A 20,446-nucleotide genomic window follows, 5' to 3' on the forward strand; every position below is an offset into this window, starting at 1 on the left:
CTGTAAGTTTTACTTAAATGGCCGCACAAGCAATACAGGCATAGGCCGTGCAGCCTGGGGGACATCTACATCTACACTGATTTATAATATAGATCAGTGTAGTATACATAATAGAGCACTCATTCATTAGATCAGTACTGTATTGCTGTGGTCAGCTGCAGACCAGATCTATCGATTGCTGAGCCGGGATCAGCATTTGTCCAAGGGATCTTCCCTCTGTGATCGCTACCAAGGAGGGACGCTACAAGGCAGTTAAATGTAGCCGTCAGTTGTTACAGCTGCGTTTATTTGTCTTAATTAGCGGGCCTGAGCGATTACCCGCGCCCGCTAATAGCCACAGCGTGACCCCTCTCTGAAACCCGGAAGCAGACATGGGACGTATGGGTACTACATATGTTCTTAAGAGGTTAATGATGTTATTCAAGTAGTATGGGCTTGTCACTGTACCATCCACCAAATGCAACAGTGGCTGATGCATAGCTCTCTCCTTGATGTCTCGACTACATGAGACACAGAAGTGATTAGATCCATTAGGAAGAAAGCAAGTACAGTGATATAAGTTACTTTGCTTAGAAACCTGTATTGTATTCTTAAATATATGTATGTTATGCAAATCTGATTTCACTAGCTTTGATTCATGGGACAGCCCCTTTTAATAGCCTATAGTGTCAAATCATAGTAAAGCATACTATATAGAAAAAAAACCTACAACATATCAATAATAAAAAAAATAATGTGCAATACAAAGAAAATGTGCAAAAAAAAACAAAACAAAATTCTCTATATTGTACTTAAGGTTATAGAAAAAAACTAAAACAAAACTAAATCTACTAAAGCAATGTGAACAGAGAAAATGTGCTTTTCTGTGTTTATCTTCCATGCTTGGGGCCAGTGGAAGGAAATGTTAACTAAGCAGATTGAGAAAAACATACTGTAGGAAAAACAATTACCATGCTCCTTCCCGTCAGAGCTTGCGTTTGTTTATGTGACTAATGGACTCAAGATTTCAGCATTTCGCAACCAAAAAACGAGAACCAAAGTTACATAATCTTTTATATTATGTTTGCGTTGCACATTTTGTTCATATATTGTATTGACCTTGAAGGAAAAGTTTACTTTTTGAAGCCATCAAGACCGGATGATAAGAGTTCTGCCAGAGCCTGACACACAAAGTTACATAATCCACCTAACTATGCCTAAATATAAACTATGTCTAAATGTTACAATCTATGAAGAAACACTAGCAGATGTCCATATGTGCATTCTTCAGAAAAAGTGTTGCAATGTAAGTCTATAGTCAGTGTTTCCATGTTTAATATCCATACTCCAACATTTTTGGGGCTCTGATCATGGTCCTTGAGGCAGGGATTGGGAACCATCAGCTCTCCAGCTGCAGCAAAATTACAGTGACCAGGGGGTTGCTAACTGGATCTTGCAAGGGTAGGTGTTGGTATGCTGCTAAGCACTTGTCATGGTTCTGAATGGTCCTGAGTATGCCCTCCCTGGGTTCCAAACACAAGCTCTTTATAAAAGGGTTTTAAGTGTAGTTCGGATGAACCAGAGAGTCCAGGATAACTTGAATACTTTACTGAACAGTTTTTAAAGTGACCGTACAAAATAATTTTTAAGAGCAAGTTTGAATACAGCAGCCTGTGCTTGAATATAATTGCCACTTGGAATACTTGAGAATAGTTTTCGATGGGTTAGGCTTTATTTGGAAGAGTCTCTATAGTAGGTTTTAGACAGAAGACTTACAGAGTAGCTAAAGAGCTACCGGGGGGGACCTGTCTAGGCAGTTCACAACTCTGCCTGGGTGACCTTAAGACTTCATAGAAGAATAACTGTACTCACAGTTTGGAGCATACCACCTATTGCCAGTAGGGATCACAGAGTTCCAGATCCAGGAACATGGGCCCTGGGCTTGTACAACTGGGTGTAGAATCCCTTGAGATTACCCAAGGCGATCGAGCAGCATCAGAGGGGTATGTTGGCTTTAAGTGCAACTTAACCAACATGCTGTGGACAGTCTGGCAGTTAAAAGACTTCCTGAGAGAAAACACTTGTAGAACATTCAGTCACCCCAGACATAGACAGTTGGAGATCCCCTTAGGGGTAGTTGCCCCTTTTAAGAGTTTTAGCAGGGCATAAACGTGCAGGCAAGATCTTATGAAGAAAAAGACTTATGGCATACACTCCTTACCACTTCACACACTCAACTAATCCACCAGGAACTAACTGGGCTTTTTATAAGAGAAACTGGGACTTGTCTCTCATTGGTGGAGAAACTGTGAGGCAACTCAACATCCCATTGGTTGTAACTTTCTAGAATAGTCCTTTGGTAGGCCAAAGCAGTGGGATGTGGCTGGCAATCAGACTAAGGCACCATAGAGCAGCATAAGCATACAATGCAATATCCCCCAATGGACCTTCAGTGTACTGGTTTTCAGCATTGAAATACTCTGGCAAAAAGTAAACACTACGGGGGACATTTATTAAATCCGAAGTTTTTTACGCCGGACTTAAAAATGTCCCCGCATCTCTGGTGCTACGGAGATTTATGTAGAGGCGGACTGCCTCTACATAAATCCCATGCGCGCCGGTGCGCACGGCAGGAAACCTACGCCACCTGAGAGCTGGAGTAGGTTTCCTGCGTATCTTTAACACAAAGCAATGATAAATCGCGCTGACTCTGAGTCCGCGCCCCCCGTTCCGCCCCCTCCGCACCTCCTCCCCGCCCCCCTGGCGTACGAGGCAAAAAGTGCCGATTAGTGGTACATCTGTCCCTGTACGCTGCACCTGGCTGAAGGTTCCCCATCCCTATCATTTCATACCACTGGGTTTGCTTGAGCACACTGCTGAAATAACATTCAGTTTTATGATATAGATTTTCATTTTTACAAATTTCAGCAACAATTCTCCACCTGCAAACATTCACAAAAATCTTAAATATCTTGTTATAAAAGCCAAAGACTTTATTCTACTGAATTTGGAAGATTTCTACAAGCAACTAAGTGCATGAAAGATCTTACATATATACTGTGTGGACAAATGTATTGAGACACTTACACATTACATCTACAGAACCTTTTAGGACACCCCATTCTAAATCCATAGGTGGACCCCTTCTTGAGTTATAACACCTTCCACTCCTGTGGGAAGTTGTTCTACAAAGTTGTGAAGGTGTCTGTGCACATTTTCTCCATTCATCCAGAAGAGCATTTTGGAGGTAATACACTGAGGCTGAAATCAGGGCTTCAGGTAATTTTTCAACACCTAATTTCCCCAACCATGTCTTTATGGACCTTGCTTAAAGCACTGAGGTACATTCATGCTAAAAAAAAATTCCCTTACTGGAAATAATGGGCCTATGTCCCTGATAAACCACCTAATAGCATTATGCCTTCTTCATGAAACTTTGCAGCTAGTACAATGCAGTCAGGCAAATAATGAATTTTTGGCATTCATCAAACTGAGACGACTTGCACATCAAATAGAGAGGTGTGGATAATACATAGAACACGTTTCCACTGTTTCCACTGAGTTCAGAAGCCATGTTCTTTACACCAATCCATATGACGCTTGATATTGTGCTTGTTGATGTAAAACATGCATACAGTTGCATGGCCATGGCAATGTGGTATCCCACCACGGGTGTGTAACGGCTGGAGACAGTGGACCTGCGTAACCCACACAAACGATGGTACAAAGCCACACCAGGGAGTGGAGTCTAAGGGGCCACTGGTCTTCACCAGAGCCCGCCACAAGGCAGGATGGGCTTGCTGAGGCAGGCGACCCCCAGGTTGCTACCCCTGGCGCGACTTGCTTGTGTTGGTGGCGAGGAGAGGCGAAGTACAGGGACGTAGGCAGGGACGTGGTCAAGGACAGGCAGATAGGTCAGGGCTGGCGGCAAACAGGAACAGAGTCAAAGGACGTGAGCAAAGGACTGGTACACTTTAGGAAACACAGTAGCTGAGGAAATGCTTTCTCTGATAGGCAATGAGCACTATAGATCCGGCAATAGGGAACAGGAAGGGGCAGACTTTATTAGGGGCAGGGAAATGGCCTAACCAATTGTGGGGACACTGTCACTTTAAGAGATAGCAGAGCCGGCTCAGAGACACAGAGACCCCGTGGCGTGCAGAGCAGATGCCGGGAGCCGGGGAGGAAGGAGGAGCAGCAGCCTGGAGTGATGCAGGAGACCTCCTGCTACAAGTAAGGGAGCAGGTCGGGCGGCACGAGCGGCACGGGCGGCCGTGACGGTGTTGCTATTGGTTACACCCTTCGTAAAAGTGTAAGTGTAAGTGGTGATGTAGTAGTACCAGAGTTTCGCCACAAGATGTCGTTATTGCAAGTATGTATGCTCAGTTATTGCACAACTGTAGTACTTAAGGGGTTATTGTTTGTTTGTGTGTCACATAGATCTGTACGCCAATGAGAGTTCTTTCTTCTTCTCACCTATCATCTCTCTCTTTACTTCTCACACACGCACTCCTCACCCACTCACAGCACACCTTACAGGGGCTGTAGGAAGGAAGTCACATGGGTAGAGGAAGTGTAGGGTCTTTTGTCGCTAGACTGGGTAGAGGAAGGACACAAGCCAGAACACTCTCTACAGCGGTCCAGTTTTCCTGCTCTGCAATATTCTGGTCTGCTGTGTTTGTTTTCTGCAGATTTCTGATGACATCCTGCTTCCCACTGGACTCTGCGATTCGCTTAACAGAGAGCAGACGCCAACAGAACACAGCAGCTGCACCATGTGATTGCAGAGCGGGAGCAGTTTAGGGGTAGATATGGCTTGTTTTATGCCACAGAGATGCAGTAGGGAGAGTTTAGGATTCAACGTTTTATTAATATGAACACAACCTTATTCGTGATATGTTGTGCAAATTCAGTGAAAAATATCATGAACAAGTGGACAGGCTCATATTTTGTTAGTCCGATTGATAATCACATTCACAGATTTACTAACCAAAATGTCCAAATGACTAGAGGGTTTAGATAATCAGTTACACATTTGGCGACTTATTCTGGTGAATTTCAATGTAAATTAAAATTGAACTCTTACGCACTTTTCATCCTAACTTCCTGTTAGGCTTAAACTTTCCTTATTTGTATGTTTCACAGATATAAGTCCTGCTGTGCCAAAAATCTAACCTCTCAACAGGACAAGAGAGTTGAAAGTATAAGCCAAGCCCCCATGTATGGCGTAAATGTTTTCCTTGAAATCTCTTTGTAATCAGCTGCTGGAAACCAGTCATATGATTCAGAGACTTGGCAGACGCTGGGGCTCATCAGCTTAAACACTGAAGGTCCTGCTCTTGTCCGCTTTCCACAAGAACCAGAAACTCTAAGCAGCAAGAACACAGAACTCTGAGAGAGAAGCAACAGAGATGGCTCTTTTCTGGAAGATGAGTGCAGTGGTCACATTGGCTCTATGCTTACAAGTCTTTGCACAAAAAAGAGAGAGGCCCCTGGCTGGAGGATGGAGAGATGTCGATGAAAACGATGAATATACACAGAAAGCTCTGCAGTATGCTAAAGAAGAATACAACAAAATCAGCACAAATGGCTATATCACCGATATCACCAAGATTATCCGTCTAAGGAAGCAGGTCAGTACAGATAGTGTGTACAGTGATTACACAATATTGATTTTGTTTTTCATTTTAAAATCTTGCAGGGGCAGGGGGAACATCAAAAGGATTAACTACTTACCTCTCCCAGTGCCTGCGAATCGATGTGCCAGAATGTCCTGGACCCTCGCCAAAAGGGATTTTCCCCTGAGTTCTGATAATGCCTGACATGACTGATGGATGCCAATCAGTGACTGTAGTGGTGTTCTTCCCCAGTTACTGATTGGCTGAGTGGGGCACCCATCAACCAGGTTGTAAGGTGGAAGAGTGGAGAGTGTGGCGGGTGCCCCTGGAGCGGGCATCGCGGGCACGGGGAACATTAAATATAATTTCTTTATTACATTCCCACCTGCTCGAAGTGAATATTTGTTGTCCAGCCGACTTTTCCTTTAATATTAAAGTTTCTTTATAAATTAAGTGAACCCTGGTGAAAATATTTTATATTGCTCAAGAGCTTTTTTTAGTCCTTCTCCAATCACTATACAAGCTCTGTGACATATTACTTAAACCATGTTTTTAGGGAAAGCATTTAAAGGGATACTCGGGTGAAGATGTTTTTCTTTCGCACCAACTGAAGTCAAAAGGTTATATAGACTTGTAATTCACTTGTCAGCTGCTGTATGTCCTGAAGGAAGTGGTGTATTCTTTCCAGTCTGACATGGTGCTCTCTGCTGCCATCTCTGTCTGTGATGGGAATTGTCTAGAGCAGGAAAAGTTTTCTATGGGAATTTGCCACTGCTTTGGCAGTTCCTGTCACAGACAAAGGTGGCAGCAGAGAGTACTGTGTCAGACTGAAAAGAATACACCACTCCCTGCAAGACATGTAGCAGCTAATAAGTACTGGAAGACTTGAACTTTTTAATAGAAGTGAATCACAAATCTATCTCCCCCCCCCCCCCAAAAACAAACAAACAAACAAACAAACAAACATATTTTTAGGGCTATTTTATTAAAACTACCTACACATGCCACCCTGTAGAGAAACATATGTCATCTAAAATATAGCAAAACACTGTGGGATACAAAGTAAGTTGAAGTAAATTTGGCCCATTTGGTCTGTCTGTCCTGAAAGCAATACATGACATACTGTATATTCCTATGAGCATGAGCTTTAGAAATGGAAACGTTCTTATGACAAATCTGACCATGCCTCCTCCCAGTACCCCCCACACTTTCCACATCACTTATCAAAAGTGGCAAGAGAAGAGGAAAATTGCTAATTATTGCACTAACATGGAGTCAAAGTCTCCCCTTTATGTGAATCCAGCCTAAGCCTATGTTCCTCCACAGTATTTTTGCTTAGTATTTTGCAATCAAAATCATGAGTGGTTTGAAAACACAGAAAGGCTATGTTCACACATATGCAGTTAATGTCAAATAATGGTCATTATTTCAAAACAATGCTTTAAAATTTAGGCAATTATGCCATTAAATGGCAGCCATCCACTCAATATCAACAGTGTGTAAACACTGACATTCTGGGGGGCATTTATTAAGTCCGGCGTTTTTTACGCCGCACTTATAAATGCCCCCGCAGCTCCGGCACTACGGAGATTTATGTAGAGGCGGACTGCCTCTACATAAATCCCGTGCACGCCGGTGCGCACCGCTGAAAACCTACGCCAGCTGAGGACTGGAGTAGGTTTTCGGCGTACATTTGGGCGGAACGGATGGTAAATCGCGCGGACTCTGAGTCCGCGCCCTCCGTTCCGCCCACTAAACGCCCCCTTTCCGCCCCCCTGGCGTACTCGGTGGAAAGTGCCGATTTGCGAATATTTTTTTCCCAAATCGGCCATTTGCGAAGAAAAAAATACGCAAATCGGCACTTTCCGCAAAAAATCATCCGTTCGCCGGATGATACATGTGGCCCTCTGTGTTTTTAATCCAATCCTGGCTTTGTTGGCAAAATACTAACCAAAATACTGAGCAAAAATACTGTGTGGAAACATAGCCTAAAACAGCATCAAAATCTGCATGTGAGACCTCAGCCTTAAATCAATTTTGCTAGATGTGCAGTGCATATGCTGACAGCCAGCATCCTGCCTCTCCTTACAGCTTTACAACCCATAACCATTTCCCTCTCACATACTTTGCACTAGGTGGTTGCTGGTATGAAATATTCAATGGAAGTTGAAACAGTTATCAGTCCCTGCTCTGAAAATGACTTCAATACAGAAGAATGCCAAAATCAGAAAACCAAAAAACAGGTAAAGTATATGTCAAAGACATAATGTTATTTTTTAACCCTGTGTTGTGATCACTATGGTTTTACAAAGGACTGTAGTTAAAAGTTTGTATTATTTTAAATGGGTATTCCCACCCTATGATGCTATCCCCTATCCACAGGATAGCGGATAACAAGCTGATTGGAGAGGATCCAATTGCTGGCACCACCACCACCAATCCAGAGAACTGGAACAAAATAGTCCCCATAATAAATAGTGTGGACATTGCATGCATGGCAAACACTCCATTTATTCTCTATGTAGCAACTGAGCAATGTTCTGTGGCCACACCATTTGGTTCTACTCAGAGAGTGGTGAGAGGAGCACAGATTTATAGAAAATCTGAAGTTGATGGGGGTTATACTGTTGGGATTGGAGTTACTTCCTATAGTGTCAGTTATGGACGGATCCCAGCTGTATATTGACAGTGGGGATGATTATGGTGTGGGTCATTAAAGCGAATGTACCATCTCAAAATATTTAATTTTTTTTTCAATACCCTGTTGGCTCCCACATGGCGATCCTGGTGGCAAGGTCCATTTTTCAAAAAGCCACTGGGTTTCCGCATTTGGTGCTGCTCTATGCACTGGAGGCGGCCTCTTCAGTGATGCGCCTCCATTAGAATCCAGCTTGGCCACGTTACCGAGGGGAGGGGATATCTTTAGGCTGTGGGAGCTGGACTGCCTCCAGTGTATAGAGTGGGCTGCACTCAAAGAAAACAGCACATCGAGCACAGAAACCAGGCAGTGTTTCGAAAAATTGACCACACCACTGGGATTACCAACATGGTAATAAAAAAAAAGAAAATGGAATTCTTAGATTGTACATCATTCACTTTAAGGCGTTAAGCTGCTGAAGATATAAAAAATTAGCTGTGTAATTTTTTTGACTTTTCTCCCTCTCTTTTCTCTCAGAGGTGCTCATTTGTAGTTATCGATGTACCATGGCGAAACCACAAGGAGCTGATAAGTAGTTTTTGCAGACCAATATAGAACTAATACTGAGATCACTTCTTCTAAACATTGCTATCATCTTCTCAGAAAAATAAAATATGATTTCTATAATACCGCATGTAGAAGCTGCCCTTGGAGCAGCATGTATTCTTCTTATTAAACATGTAATCTCACTTTTTTTGTGTGTTGGGCAATTTTATTATTGCTGCCTGAATGTCAGTGTGTTTTTGTGTGAGCCATGCTCTTCTTAAAGGGATATTTCCATCAGTCTGTTCAAGTAAAGAACACAAAGTGATGTACCTAGTGGTACATTCGCTTTAAAGTGTAACCGTCATTTAAATGTCACTTTTCAGAAATCAATAAATATCAATAGTACAAGCGATTTTAGCCCCTTAAGGACAGAGCCTGAAATGGCCTTAAGGACAGAGACAAATTTTATGAATATGACCTGTGTCACTTTATTCATTAATACCTTCAGGATGCTTTTACCTATCCAGCTGAATCTGAGACTGTTTTCTCGTGACATAAGGTACTTTACATTTCTGGTAAATTGGAGTCAATACTTACATAGTTACATAGTTAATACGGTTGAAAAAAGACACATGTCCATCAAGTTCAACCAAGGAGGGGATGGATACAGGGAAGGGGGAGGGGTGATATGTTCTATACATATGCATTTATATTATTTTGCTCTAAGAACTTGTCTAGCCCTGTTTTGAAGCCCTCTACTGTTTTTGCTGTGACCAGATCCTGTGGTAGACTGTTCCACAGATTCACAGTTCTCATGGTAAAGAAGGCTTGTCGGCTCCGGAGATTGAACCTTTTTTTCTCCAGGCGGAGGCAATGCCCTCTTGTCCTTTGAGGGGGTTTTACCTGGAACATCTTTTCCCCATATCTCTTGTAGGGGCCATTTATATATTTAAATAAGTTAATCATATCTCCCTTTAAACGTCTCTTCTCCAGACTAAACAAATGTAATTCTTTTAATCTCTCCTCATAACTAAGATGCTCCATTCCCCTTATTAGTTTAGTTGCCCGTCTTTGTACCCTCTCCAGCTCTAGAACGTCCTTTTTATGAATCGGGTTCCATAACTGGACAGCATACTTCAGATGAGGCCGCACCAAAGCTTTATAAAGCGGTAATATTATATCCCTGTCCCGAGAGTCCATGCCTGTTTTAATGCATGACAATATCCTGCTGGCCTTAGAAGCAGCTGACTGACATTGTGTGCTGTTCTGTAGTCTATTATCTACAAGTACACCCAGATCCTTCTCTATCAGTGACTCTCCCAGAGTAACTCTCCCCAGGACATATGATGCATGCGGGTTATTAGTACCCAGGTGCATAACTTTACATTTATCCACATTGAACCTCATTTGCCAAGTGGACGCCCAAACACTCAGTGTGTCTAAGTCATCCTGTAACATCTGCACATCCTCCATAGACTGTACTGTACTACAAAGCTTGGTGTCATCTGCAAAGATAGAAACATTGCTGTTAATTCCATTCTCAATATCATTAATAAACAAGTTAAACAGAAGAGGGTCCAGTACTGACCCTTGGGGAACACCACTTATTACCGAGGACCATTCGGAGTAGGAATCATTGACCACCACTCTCTAGGTACAATTATTAAGCCAGTTTTCAATCCAGTTACACATTAAATTTTCCAAACCGATAGACTTTAACTTACCCATCAGACGTCCATGAGGAACTGTGTCAAACGCTTTTGCAAAATCCAGGTACACGATATCCACAGCCGCGCCGCCATCCAGGCTTCTACTTACCTCTTCATAGAAACATATTAGGTTGGTTTGACAGCTTCTGTCCTTAGTAAAACCATGCTGGTTATCACTTATAATACTATTAGCCACTACATATTCCTGGATGTAGTCCCTTATAAGCCCCTCAAATAGTTTCCCCACAATGGACGTTAAGCTTACAGGTCTATAGTTACCTGGGGAAGTTCGAGAGCCCTTTTTGAAGATCGGCATTACATTTGCCTTACGCCAGTCCCTCGGCACAATACCAGTAAGCAAAGAATCACGGAATATTTCATACAAGGGTAGTGAAATTACAGAACTGAGTTCCCTAAGAACTCTGGGGTGTAATCCATCAGGCCCTGGAGCTTTGGTTACATTGAGTTTGTTTAATTTATCTTGGACCATATCTATAGTAAACCAGTTCAGTACATTACATGTGTTAGCAGCACTGGCCCCACCCACCTCAGTACTGGCCCCACCCACCACAGCTCCATCCTCTTTTGTATATACAGAACTGAAGAACCCATTAAGTAACTCAGCTTTCTCCTGATCCCCAGTTATTAATTCCCCGTCGCCATTATTTAGGGGTCCTACATGCTCTGACCTTGGTTTTTTTGCATTAATATATTTGAAGAATTTTTTGGGGTTTCTTTTGCTTTCTATAGCTACCTGCCTTTCATTGTGAATTTTTGCTGCTTTTATTACATTTTTACAGGTTTTGTTGACTTCTTTATAATGTTTAAATGCTGCAGCTGACCCCTCTGATTTATATTTTTTGAATGCCCCTTTTTTCTCATTTATAGCCCTTCTAACCTCGGTTGTAAGCCATGTGGGATTGGATTTTAACTGTTTATATTTGTTACCCATAGGAATATATTTGGCAGTACAGTTATTTAATGTGGATTTGAAGATTTCCCATTTATTAGCTGTATCCGTATGTGACAGCAGCCGCTCCCAGTCTATGCCCTGAAGTTCTGCCCTTAACCCAGGAAAATTGGCCCTTTTAAAATTAAGATTTTTTGCCCTCCCAACATGTTTTTCTTTTCTACACTTTAAGCTAAAAGTCACTATATTGTGGTCACTATTACCCAGGTGTTCATGGACAGTGACATCCCCAACCAGCTCAGCGTTGTTAGAAATAACCAGATCCAACAAGGCATCACTTCTAGTTGGCTCCTCCACAAACTGGCCCAGAAAATTATCCTGCAGGAGGGTAAGAAATTCCCTCCCCTTTGTGGTTTTAGCTGAACCGTGACCCCAATCTATATCTGGGTAGTTGAGGTCCCCCATTATCACTACTGTTCCCTCCCGGGCAGCCCGCTCTATTTGTCTATTCAACTGGCCATCTACCTCCTCAGTAATGTTGGGGGGTCTATAGATTACACCAAGAATAATTTTTTCACTCTTTACCTCCTTCTGTAGTTCTACCCATAATGCTTCCACATCATCACAGTCATCTCCCACTATTGCATCTTTTACACTCACTTTAATATCATTTCTGACATACAGACATACTCCTCCTCCCCTTCTGCCCATCCGGTCCCTTCTGAACAACGTAAATCCCTGAATATTGACAGCCCAGTCATGTGAGGAGTCCAGCCATGTCTCAGTCACACCAACCACATCAATGGACTCCTCCAGAACCAAGGCCTCTAGCTCCCCCATCTTGCTGGCTAGACTTCTGGCATTAGTAACCATACACTTTATATTACTATCGAGTTTAACCGCTTCATTATAAGAAATGGGATTTATTACTGTGCTGTGGCTACAATCATCCTCACTGTTCATCCGCAACATATGGATCTCCCTATGCACTGCTCTTATCCTCCCCCCACAGGACCCTTCTCCTCCCTCCTCAATGTTCTGTCCCCTCTCTAACCTATCTGCCACTACATTACATACTACATTGTCCTCCCTCCACATCCCTAGTTTAAAAACCCCTCCACCCCTTCTAGGATTCTCTCCCCCAGCACAGCGGACCCCCTTCCATTAAGGTGCAAATTATCTGCGGAAAACAGATTGTACCCCAATGAAAAGTCAGCCCAGTGCTCTAAAAACCCAAACCCTTCTCCTCTACACCACGACTTGAGCCATGCATTTAACTCCCTAAGCTCCCGCTGTCTTTTCTGCGATGCGCATGGCACAGGCAGTATTCCAGAGAATACCACCTTGGAGGTCCTCCCCTTCAACTTAGCACCTAGTTCTCTAAAATTATTTTTAATAGACCTCCACCTACCTTGTATCCTGTCATTGGTTCCCACATGGACCACGACAGCTGGGTCATCCCCAGCCCCCCCAAGTAATTTATCCACCCTTTCCACCACATGCCGAACCCTGGCACCAGGGAGACAGCAAACCATTCGGTTGAGGTGGTCTTGGCGACAAATTATTCTATCCGTCTTCCTGATTATAGAATCCCCTACAACCACTAGCTGTCTAGGCCTACCTACAATACCATCCCGCCCACTACTAGTTGGACTGTTCCCCCGGCTGTTAGGGAGAACAGGTTCCACTAGAGCTGCCATTTCTGACACGGATGCCCTTGCATCATCACCTAACTTGGCAATTTTGCTTGGGCATATAGTAGAAGTGGCCTTCCTTTTCTTGGATCCCTTACTGGTCCCTCTAACTACATTAACCCAGCTACTTACTTGGGCCTCCTGATCTATATCACCACCCTCCATCTCTAACCCACTAACTTCCTGCTCAGTGAGCCGAAGTTCCCTCTCAAGGTGGCCAAGTTCCCTCAGTGTTGCAATATGCTTCTCCAGATCTCTAACTCGAGCTTCTAGGTGGGCAACATGCTCACATCTGTCACAGCGGTACTCACCCTGGAACACCTGCTCCAGTTGTGTGTACATGCGGCAGACTGCGCACTGAATGAATCCTTCCATCTCGCTAGCCATCATCCTCAGTGCAACAAAAACAGTGAAAAAAAAAGAGATTTAGCACTTACCAGAACTTGTAACTCCTTCTTTAAACTCCACTTATTTCCAACCACTTGTCAGCAAGCACAGTGAGCAAGCACACACAGTTAGTGCTGAGCCTTGATTTAAGCACCTGAGATCAATTAACCCTACCCCCAGGTGCAGAGCAGACCAGAGAAAAAAAAACTGTTTGGACCTGTTTAACTAAGCAACTATGGCACTAGCTATCTATGCACTGCAGCAATGCACACCACACAATTGCACAAAAACAACAATATATCAGTCACTCCAAACCCACAGAATCACCAACAACTCCTTTTTTAAACTCCACTTATTTCCAACCACTTATAACGAATCTTTATGAAAAAAACAAAATAATGTGAAAAAATGGACACCACTGGCGACGGGCACATATGTAGAACATGTGCCATAAAAAGAAAAAATATATTTTTTTTTCATTTCCACGGCACAAATGTGCGCGTTACCAGGGGGCCATATCCCCGCTGCACCCCTTGTTAGATTCCTTATCGGGTGTAGTTTCCAGAATGGGGTCACGTGTTGGGGGTTTCTACTGTCCTGGCTGCACAGAGGCTGTGTAATTGCATCATGGCATCCTCTAATGGAAATGGCGGCCATACCTATTTAGCTGGGGAAAAGGGACAATTTTAATTTATTTGGGGGTATTATGCCAATTATTAGTTTATAAGGTTGAAAAGGACAGGAGTCCATCAAATTCAACCTGTGTTTATCCAGAGGAAGACAAAAAACCCTCGTGAGGCAGACGACAGTAGCCTCATCACTGGGAAAAAATTCCTTCCCGACTCCATAATGGCGATCAGAATAATCCCTGGATCAACATGACCCCTGAAATAGGAATAAGGGACAGAATTTAGATAATGTAGAACCCCAGTGACGTGTGGTGCGCCTTGAAGCGATCCAGTATGCAGAGGTCGGGGTGATCAGTACAGGTGTCACACTGGAAAATGGTGTCCTTCCTGATCCCCCTGTTACGCCACACTCTGCACTTCTTCTGGGGTCTCCTGTTTTCCAGTGTGGGGGACGTCACCTGGAAAATGTTGTCCTGGTGCGATACGGGGTCCTTCATATCCAAAAGTCCGCTCCATGGCTGCTAAATATTAGGGCTTTATTACTGATTCTGATATTTTCACATCGTGCCGCAAGCTACAGTAGCTTAAGCAGCGAGGGACCGGAAGAGGGGGTGCTGGTATAAAAACCTTAATCCAGCAGTGAGAAGATCAGTTACCAAACGATCTACCCACTAACCCAAAGGATGTGGGGGGGGGGGCATCTGGGGGCTTTATTCGGGTGTCCCTTCCTTCATACACTGTAAGGGTATCTGCACACTGCGGAATGGCGAAGGATAACCCTTTGTGCATTCCGCAGCTGGCACCCACCGGCGGACTGATGCAGGCACGCACGTCTCCACTCATGTCACATGGGAAGGAAGTCACATGGGTAGAGGAAGTGTAGGGTCTTTTGTCGCTAGACTGGGTAGAGGAAGGTCACAAGCCAGAATGCTCTCTAGAGCGGTCCAGTTCTCCTGCTCTGCAATATTCTGGAAGGGGTCTCTTGAAGCGCGACAGCTCAAAACGAGCTTGAAACCTGCACCTGTCTGGCGTCCGCCCGATGTTCATGTCCAAGCTATTTCTTTGGTTGAATTGCATTTGCCGTCATGGTTACTAGTATTTAGTGAGCACCACCAGACTTGACATTATCCAGTGATTGTTTGCTATTGCACCATCCCAGTCATTGGTGTGGCTATCCTGGGACCTGTAGTCCCAATCGCTCTCTATGTTTGCCATTTGTGTTTGTTTTCTGCAGACTTCTGATGACATCCTGCTTCCCGCTGGACTCTGCGATTCCCTTAACAGCAAGCAGACGCAGACAGAACACAGCAGCTGCACCATATGATTGCAGAGCGGGAGCAGTTTAGGGGTAGACATGGCTTGTTTTATGCCACAGAGATGCAGTAGGGAGAGTTTAAGATTCAAGGTTTTATTAATGTGAACGCAACCTTATTCGCGATATGCTGCGCAAATTCATTGAAAAATATCATGAACAAGTGGACAGGTTCATATTCTGTTGGTCCGATTGATGATTACATTCACACATTTACTAACCAAAATGTCCAGTATACTTACCTACATGGGATTGTACTAGTTGACTAGAGGGTTTAGATAATCAGTTACACGTTTGGCGACTTTTTCTTGTGAATTTCAATGTAAATTAAAATTGAGCTCTTACGTACTTTCTACAACTTCCTGTTAGTCTTAAACTTTCCTTATTTGTATGTTTCACAGATATAAGTCCTGCTGTGCCAAAGATCTAACCTCTCAACAGGACAAGAGAGTTGAAAGTATAAGCCAAGCCCCCATGTATGTCGTAAATGTTTTCCTTGAAATTTCTTTGTAATCAGCTGCTGGAAACCAGTCATATGATTCAGAGACTTGGCAGACGCTGGGGCTCATCAGCTTAAATACTGAAGGTCCTGCTCTTGTCCGCTTTCCACAAGAAACAGAAACTCTAAGCAGCAAGAACACAGAACTCTGAGAGAGAAGCAACAGAGATGGCTCTTTTCTGGAAGATAAGTGCAGTGGTCACATTGGCTCTATGCTTACAAGTCTTTGCACAAAAAAGAGAGAGGCCCCTGGCTGGAGGATGGAGAGATGTCGATGAAAACGATGAATATACACAGAAAGCTCTGCAGTATGCTAAAGAAGAATACAACAAAATCAGCACAAATGGCTATATCACCGATATCACCAAGATTATCCGTCTAAGGAAGCAGGTCAGTACAGATAGTGTGTATAGTGATTACACAATATTGTTTTTGTTTTTTATTTTAAAATCTTGCAGGGGCAGGGGTGAACATCAAAAGGATTAACTACTTACCTCTCCCAGTCCCTGCGAATCGACGTGCCAGAAGGTCCTGGACCCTCGCCAAAAGGGATTTTCCCCTGAGTTCTGATAATGCCTGACATGACTGATGGATGCCAATCAGTGACTGTAGTGGTGTTCTTCCCCAGTTACTGATTGGCTGAGTGGGGCATCCATCAACCAGGTTGTAAGGTGGAAGAGTGGAGAGTGTGGCGGGTGCCCCTGGAGCGGGCATCGCGGGCACGGGGAACATTAAATATAATTTCTTTATTACATTCCCCCCGCTCGAAGTGAATGTTTGTTGCCCAGCCGACTTTTCCTTTAATATTAACGTTTCTTTATAAATTAAGTGAACCCTGGTGAAAATACTTTATATTACTCAAGAGCTTTTTTTAGTCCTTCTCCAATCACTATACAAGCTCGGTGACATATTACTTAAACCACGTTTTTAGGGAAAGCATTTAAAGGGATACTCGGGTAAAGATGTTTTTCTTTCGCACCAACTGAAGTCAAAAAGTTATATAGACTTGTAATTCACTTGTCAGCTGCTGTATGTCCTGAAGGAAGTGGTGTATTCTTTCCAGTCTGACATGGTGATCTCTGCTGCCATCTCTGTCTGTGATGGGAATTGTCTAGAGCAGGAAAGGTTTTCTATGGGAATTTGCCACTTTGGCAGTTCCTGTCACAGACAAAGGTGGCAGCAGAGAGTACTGTGTCAGACTGAAAAGAATACACCACTCCCTGCAAGACATGTAGCAGCTAATAAGTACTAGAAGACTTGAACTTTTTAATAGAAGTGAATCACAAATCTATCTCCCCCCCAAAAACAAACAAACAAACAAACATATTTTTAGGGCTATTTTATTAAAACTACCTACACATGCCACCCTGTAGAGAAACATATGTCATCTAAAATATAGCAAAACACTGTGGGATACAAAGTAAGCTGAAGTAAATTTGGCCCATTTGGTCCGTCTCTCCTGAAAGCAATACATGACATATATTCCTATGAGCATGAGCTTTAGAAATGGAAACGTTCTTATGACAATCCTGACCATGCCTCCTCCCAGTACCCCCCACACTTTCCACATCACTTATCAAAAGTGGCAAGAGAAGAGGAAAATTGCTAATTATTGCACTAACATGGAGTCAAAGTCTCCCCTTTATGTGAATCCAGCCTAAGGGCCCTATTCCACCAAACGATTATCGTTTGCATATCCTTAACGATTAACGATCTCAAACGACCACTATTGCGAAAGACCTGAAAACGTTCACTCATTTCCATTGAACGATAATCGTTACTTATGATCGTAATTGCGATCGTTTTTTCTTCGCTATTTATTCGCTATTGCATTCGTATCTATTGCGAACGACCGAACGATGTCTTATTCAACGCGAACGATTTGCGAACGAGCAACGATAAAAATAGGTCCAGGTCTTTTAAAGCGATCAACGATTTCTCGTTCGGTCGTTAATCGTTAACTGCATTTCAACCGAACGATTATCGTTTAGATTCGAACGATTTAACGATAATCTGAACGATAATCGTCCAGTGGAATAGGGCCCTAAGGCTATGTTCCTCCACAGTATTTTTGCTTTGTATTTTGCAATCAAAATCATGAGTGGTTTGAAAACACAGAAAGGCTATGTTCACACATATGCAGTTAATGTCAAATAATGGCCATTATTTCAAAACAATGCTTTAAAATTTAGGCAATTATGCCATTAAATGGCAGCCATCCACTCAATATTAACAGTGTCTAAACATAGACATTCTGTGTTTTTAATCCAATCCTGACTTTGTTGGCAAAATACTGACCAAAATACTGAGCAAAAATACTGTGTGGGAACATAGCCACACAACCCATAACCATTTCCCTCTCACATACTTTGCACTAGGTGGTTGCTGGTATGAAATATTCAATGGAAGTTGAAACAGTTATCAGTCCCTGCTCTGAAAATGACTTCAATACAGAAGAATGCCAAAATCAGAAAACCAAAAAACAGGTAAAGTATATGTCAAAGACATAATGTTATTTTTTAACCCTGTGTTGTGATATCACTATGGTTTTACAAAGGACTATAGTTAAAAGTTTGCATTATCTTAAATGGGTATTCCCACCCTATGATGCTATCCCCTATCCACAGGATAGCGGATAACAAGCTGATTGGAGAGGATCCAATTGCTGGCACCACCACCACCAATCCAGAGAACTGGAACAAAATAGTCCCCATAATAAATAGTGTGGACATTGCATGCATGGCAGCCACACCATTTATTCTCTATGTAGCAACTGAGCAATGTTCTGTGGCCAAACAGAGAATGAACTGAGTGGCGACCAGTCACGTGTGGTGTGTAACAAAACATTGTGCAAATCAACAACACTACTATGGCTTTACTTGGAGAAGTAGTTCTTAAAGGGGTAGTGCGGCATTTAACATTTATTCACTAAACAAAACATTATACAATTTTGTAATGTGTGTTATTTAAGTGAATGGCCCCTTCCCCGTGTTCCCCCCACCCTAGAAGTGTGGTGCATTATACTTACTCAATCAATGTCGACCTGGCCGTCATCATGGGTCGACGTCATCTTCGGGAGGCCGGCCGCACCTCTCCAGCCCTCCTTCATAGCGGCCCCCCCTCTGCCACGTCATTAGCTGCTCAGCCGCGATTCCAGGGTGGGGGGAACACGGGGAAGGGGGCCGTTGTATAACTTTGTACTGTGTGTTATTTAGTGAATAAATGTTAAACGCAGCACTACCCCTTTGAGGTCTAAAACGAATGGCTAGAAGTGTTTCGCTGAGCACTGTGTCTGCACCATTTGGTTCTACTCAGAGAGTGGTGAGAGGAGCACAGATTTATAGAAAATCTGAAGTTGATGGGGGTTAAACTGCTGGGATTGGAGTTACTTCCTATAATGGCAGTTATGGACGGATCCCAGCTGTAGATTGACAGTGGGGATGATTATGGTGTGGGTCATTAAAGCGAATGTACCATCTCAAAATATTAAATTTTTTTTTCAATACCCTGTTGGCTCCCACATGGCGATCCTGGTGGCAAGGTCCATTTTTCAAGAAGCCACTGGGTTTCCGCATTTGGTGCTGCTCTATGCACTGGAGGCGGCCTCTTCAGTGATGCGCCTCCATTAGAATCCATCTTGGCCACGTTACCGAGGGGAGGGGATATCTTTAGGCTGTGGGAGCTGGACTGCCTCCAGTGTATAGAGTGGGCTGCACTCAAAGAAAACAGCACATCGAGCACAGAAACCGGGCAGTGTTTCGAAAAATTGACCACACCACTGGGATTACCAACATGGTAATAAAAGAAAAAAATGGAATTCTTAGATTGTACATCATTCACTTTAAGGCGTTAAGCTGCTGAAGATATAAAAAATTAGCTGTGTAATTTTTTTGACTTTTCTCCCTCTCTTTTCTCTCAGAGGTGCTCATTTGTAGTTATCGATGTACCATGGCGAAACCACAAGGAGCTGATAAGTAGTTTTTGCAGACCAATATAGAACTAATACTGAGATCACTTCTTCTGAACATTGCTATCATCTTCTCAGAAAAATAAAATATGATTTCTATAATACCGCATGTAGAAGCTGCCCTTGGAGCAGCATGTATTCTTCTTATTAAACATGTAATCTCACTTTTTTTGTGTGTTGGGCAATTTCATTATTGCTGCCTGAATGTCAGTGTGTTTTTGTGTGAGCCATGCTCTTCTTAAAGGGATATTTCCATCAGTCTGTTCAAGTAAAGAACATAAAGTGATGTACCTAGTGGTACATTCGCTTTAAAGTGTAAGCGTCATTTAAATGTCACCTACCTAGCTGATTCTGAAACTGTTTTCTCGTGACATATGGTACTTTACATTTCTGGTAAATTGGAGTCGATACTTATAACGAATCTTTATGAAAAAAATCAAAATAACGTGAAAAAATGTGAAAAAATGCATTTTTCCAAGTTTGGAACTTTTCTGCTTATACAGAAAATGGTTATGCCACATAAATTATATATCAAATAGCATTAGCAATATGTCTTCT

General features: G+C 42.9%; 2 protein-coding genes across 2 annotated transcripts; both read left to right on the forward strand.

Moving 5' to 3' along the window:
- Nucleotides 1-5,254: 5,254 nt before the first annotated feature.
- On the forward strand, nucleotides 5,255-8,984 carry LOC138774338 (cystatin-like). The gene is made up of 3 exons (XM_069955099.1): nucleotides 5,255-5,612; nucleotides 7,733-7,840; nucleotides 8,773-8,984. The coding sequence occupies exons 1-3, from the start codon at nucleotides 5,391-5,393 to the stop codon at nucleotides 8,848-8,850; spliced, it is 408 nt and encodes a 135-aa protein (XP_069811200.1). The 5' UTR covers nucleotides 5,255-5,390; the 3' UTR covers nucleotides 8,851-8,984.
- Nucleotides 8,985-15,951: 6,967 nt separating this feature from the next.
- On the forward strand, nucleotides 15,952-20,052 carry LOC138773969 (cystatin-like). The gene is made up of 3 exons (XM_069954487.1): nucleotides 15,952-16,311; nucleotides 18,300-18,407; nucleotides 19,841-20,052. The coding sequence occupies exons 1-3, from the start codon at nucleotides 16,090-16,092 to the stop codon at nucleotides 19,916-19,918; spliced, it is 408 nt and encodes a 135-aa protein (XP_069810588.1). The 5' UTR covers nucleotides 15,952-16,089; the 3' UTR covers nucleotides 19,919-20,052.
- The last annotated feature ends 394 nt before the right edge of the window (nucleotides 20,053-20,446 follow it).

Source organism: Dendropsophus ebraccatus, chromosome 15, assembly GCF_027789765.1.
Source record: "Dendropsophus ebraccatus isolate aDenEbr1 chromosome 15, aDenEbr1.pat, whole genome shotgun sequence".
Classification (NCBI taxonomy): Eukaryota; Metazoa; Chordata; class Amphibia; order Anura; family Hylidae; genus Dendropsophus; species Dendropsophus ebraccatus.